We start from the raw sequence: 4,140 nt of genomic DNA on the forward strand, positions 1-4,140 counted from the left end.
TTTTTTTTTAGTAAAGACGGAGTTTCACCATGTTGGCAAGGACGATCTCTATCACTTGACCTTGTTATCTGCCCGCCGTAGCCTCCCAAAGTGCTGGGATTACAGGCCTGAGCCACCGCGCCTGGCCCTCACATTATTCATTGTTTATTTGAAATTCACATTTAGCTGGGTGACCTGCGTTTTATCTGGCATTCGGCCAACCCCTGACCATCCTGAGTAGCCCAGTCTGTTAGACTGAAAGAAAGCCTACAGCGGGTAGCGGCCAGGGGCCAGGTCTGGTTCTCAGTGCGAGCACACAATAGGCACTTGCTGTATACTTGTTACAGATGAAACAACTAGAGAACGGCAGATGGAATATGTCATCGTTTGTTCCTATTTTACAGCTTAAAATATTAAAGCCTCGGCCGGGTGCTGTGGCTCTCACGCCTGTAATCCCAGCACGTTGGGAGGCTGAGGTGAGTGAATCACCTGAGATCAGGAGTTTGAGACAAGCCTGGCCAACGTGGCGAAACCCTGTCTTTACTAAAAGTATAAAAAATTAGGCAAGCATGCTGGCACACGCCTGTAATCCCAGCTACTAGGGAGGCTGAGGCAGGAGAATCTCTTGAACCCGGGAGGCGGAGGTTGCAAGAGCCGAGACCGTGCCACTGCACTCCAGCCTGGTGACAGAGCGAGACTCCGTCTCAAAAGAAAAAAAAAAGTGAGATTCCCGTCTCTAACAAATATATATATATATATATTTATGCACACAAAAAAATTAGCTGGGCGTGGTGGCTCAAGCCTGTGGTCCCAGCTATTCGGGAGGCTGAGACGGGCGGATCCCTTGAGCCCAAGAGTTGGAGATTGCGAGAGCCATGATCGCGCCTCTGCACTCCAACCTGGGCAACGGAGTGAGACTGTTTCAAAAATAAAATAAAATAATAACGTAAATAAAAATATTGAGCAAGGCGAGGTTAGGGAGGGTTAGAATGCTATTCTGTCCGACAGATTTTTCTTAACACGCAAGTGCGCCGCCCGCCCGCTCTGATCCAGAACCAGAGAATCGGCCGTGCGAAAGCGCTCCCAGAGACCCCGCCCAACCAGTGCCTGGAATTCCACCATCAGCGCTTTATTCCGCGGTTCAGTGCTGTCCTGGGTTAACCCGAAAGCAATCTCCGAGGCTTCCCTTTCTGGCTTTCTGGGAGCCAGAGACTGACCGGACACTTGGCTCTGCAGGTGCAGACTGGGCCAGAGAGAGAGAGAGAGGGCCAAGCCAGTCCACAGTGGAGAGAGGGCTGTGCTGGGGGCTCCAGGAAGACTTCCTGGAGGAGGGGATCTTGGAGCTAGGCCTTGTAGATGAGTTTGTCAAATGAGGAAGGGCATCCGAATCCGAGGGAACGGCAAGAGGCAATGCTGGGGAGGGGCGAGAATCTGGAGAGTCCCGGGAAAAGCAAGTAGGAATCTTTCCAGAAGTTTGGGCAGGATTTTCCCTGGGCCAGGTCGTGGGTTCTCCAGTACTCATCCCTCCTGGTCACTGAGATGCTCTGAGCTTCCGGTCTGGACCTGGACGGAAAGAGGTGTAGTCCCTCCTTTCTTGAACGGGAAAACTAAGCTCACATAGGTCCTTGCCAAGCCTAGGGCTGCAGAGTGAGCAGATGGAAAATGCGGGACTCAAAACCTCACCTCGCTGTAATTTGCACCGCCCGGTGCCAAGCTCTGTCCTTTCTTCCATTCCTCGTTCCTATTGTCAGCCTCGCTGCGCTAGGACCCTAAAAATTCGGTCTCATGTTGCCCAGGGAACAGCATTTCGCTACACCCACCTCCATGGAGCCCCCGCCCTCTCTCTCTTGCGCCAGCCAGTGGAAGCGAAGATCTTCAGACTGTGGGCGGGATGTATCCTAAGGCACCCAATGATGGCCGAGAATCATTGAGCACTTTACTAGGGGTGCCGCGGAGTGGGCGGGGCGTCCTGCCCAGACTTGAAGCCACACAGGCGGGTCGGGCAGGCGGGGTCGCAAGTTGTAAATCCATGTGGCGGGGGCTTTGGACCCTGGCGGCCCAAGCGGCACGTGGGCCTCGCAGGTGGGGCTACGGAGGAAGGGTGTGACAGATTGGGGTGCTGCTTGGACCCCAAATCCACTCCGTGGGTTTTAGGGGCCCAATTCCCTTCGGCAGAGGACTCATTCTCGTTCTTCCCTGCCTAAATCGTCCATCCCCCTGCCGCAGAGCCCACATCTGGCCTCAGAGTCCCTAATCCGGTCACCCATCGGCCTTCAGAACCTCCAATTTGTGCATCCCCCAGCCGCAGTACACCCCCCCCAACCTGAGGCATCTCGCGATCATTGAGCCCTTGGTCTACTTGACACTGAGGCTGAGGCTCCCAGATGCGCTGATTCGCCTCCCCTCCGGTTCCAGACTGTGTACGCGCAGGAGCAGCGGCGCACTAGCCCCCGGCTCTGGAGCCACCATCTTCGCGCTAAGCTCCGGCCAAGGCCGCTGCGGCGTCGCTGTGATCCGGACCAGCGGCCCCGCCAGCAGCCAAGCCCTCCGGATTCTCACGGCACCCCGGGACCTGCCCCCGGCTCGCCACGCCAGCCTGCGCTTGCTCAGCGACCCCCGCTCTGGGGAGCCTCTGGACCGCGCACTGGTGCTCTGGTTCCCAGGTGAGGGTCCCCAGGTTCCGAGCCTCCTGTAGATCCCATCACCCAATTTCCCCCTTCAAGGAGTTTGCACTGCCTGTACTGTCCTCCTGACTGTCAGCTCTCTGCCACATTAGGTCCTAAGAGTTTCACCGGTGAGGACTGCGTGGAGTTCCACGTGCATGGAGGCCCGGCAGTGGTGAGCGGTGTCCTGCAGGCCTTGGGTGAGTTGCAGCCTTGGGTGAGATGCTTGGTCCTCCCAATGGGCCTGTGTGGGGACCGGGGGGGGGGTCTCAGACTGGGACCTTTCTGCAGGCAGTGTGCCAGGGCTTCGACCTGCGGAGGCTGGCGAGTTCACAAGGCGGGCGTTCGCCCATGGGAAGCTGAACCTGACCGAAGTGGAGGGCCTGGCAGATCTGATCCACGCAGAAACCGAGGCGCAGCGGCGGCAGGCCCTGAGGCAGCTGGACGGGGAGTTGGGCCACCTCTGCCGTGGTTGGGCCGAGACCCTCACCAAAGCAAGTACCCCATTTGTCCATTCCCTCCCTCCGAGACCCAGTCTGTGCAACCCCTGCATGAGACTCCCTCAATCCCCCATTCATTCCCTTCGTGAAAGCTTCGGCCTATGAGCCGACAATCTGGTCCCTGAAGTCAGGCTGGACCTGGACAAATTGGGTGTTGGACGGTGGGTTTCTGGGTGCACACACCACCTGTGGTCTCCCTGCCCCGCCAGGCTCTGGCCCACGTGGAGGCCTATATCGATTTCGGCGAGGATGACAACCTGGAAGAAGGTGTCCTGGAGCAAGGTGGGTACCTGGGGGTGGGGAAGGAAGACGCCTCGTGTTTCACACCCAAAGGCTCCCCTCACCGTCTTCCTTCTGCCTGCCTTCCCTCACCCACAGCGGACATCGAAGTACGGGCACTGCAGGTGGCCCTGGGTGCACATCTACGAGATGCCAGGCGCGGGCAGAGGCTGCGCTCAGGGGCGCACGTAGTGGTCACTGGACCCCCCAATGCCGGGAAGAGCAGCCTAGTGAACCTGCTCAGTGAGTAGGAGGTGGACAAGGGCGGGGCCTAGTGCCAGGGGTGGGGCCAAGAGCGGAGTAATTGAATTCTTCAGGTCTGAAGGGGGGTAGAACCTGGGGGAGGAGCTCCCTTGTCTCGACCCTTTCCTCTTCCTCTGACCCTCTCCCAGGTCGGAAACCTGTGTCCATCGTATCCCCGGAGCCAGGGACCACCCGTGACGTGCTGGAGACCCCAGTCGACCTGGCTGGATTTCCTGTGCTGCTGAGCGACACTGCTGGGTTGCGGGAGGGCGTGGGTCCGGTGGAGCAGGAGGGTGTGCGGCGTGCCCGGGAGAGGTGGGCAGGCAGGGTGTTGATGGCAGGGGAATGCGGGGCCTTTCCTCTGCCTTTTCTGCCTGTTGCGTTTATTTTTTCATTCTTCCTGAATCAGAGAAGCTGCTAAACTCTTGCAAGCAGGGATCTCAGTGATTTGGTTTTTTCTTTTCTTTTTTTTTTTT

General features: G+C 57.7%; 1 protein-coding gene across 4 annotated transcripts in view; it reads left to right on the plus strand.

Moving 5' to 3' along the window:
* The first annotated feature begins 1,079 nt into the window (after positions 1-1,079).
* GTPBP3 (GTP binding protein 3, mitochondrial) overlaps positions 1,080-4,140 on the plus strand; it is a 6,507-nt gene continuing 3,446 nt past the window's right edge. The window contains exons 1-7 of one of the 4 annotated variants that reach the window (XM_017501232.2): positions 1,081-2,061; positions 2,257-2,642; positions 2,756-2,842; positions 2,934-3,136; positions 3,352-3,424; positions 3,521-3,664; positions 3,814-3,979. In XM_017501232.2, coding sequence (XP_017356721.1) covers positions 1,871-2,061; positions 2,257-2,642; positions 2,756-2,842; positions 2,934-3,136; positions 3,352-3,424; positions 3,521-3,664; positions 3,814-3,979 — 1,250 coding nt within the window. In that variant the 5' untranslated portion in view covers positions 1,081-1,870. Of the gene's footprint in view, positions 2,062-2,256; positions 2,643-2,755; positions 2,843-2,933; positions 3,137-3,351; positions 3,665-3,813; positions 3,980-4,140 lie in introns of all 4 variants that reach the window. The other 3 variants (XM_017501238.2, XM_017501236.2, XM_017501231.2) reach the window with 3 other exon arrangements.

Source organism: Cebus imitator, unplaced genomic scaffold, assembly GCF_001604975.1.
Source record: "Cebus imitator isolate Cc_AM_T3 unplaced genomic scaffold, Cebus_imitator-1.0 Scaffold280, whole genome shotgun sequence".
Taxonomy (NCBI): domain Eukaryota; kingdom Metazoa; phylum Chordata; class Mammalia; order Primates; family Cebidae; genus Cebus; species Cebus imitator.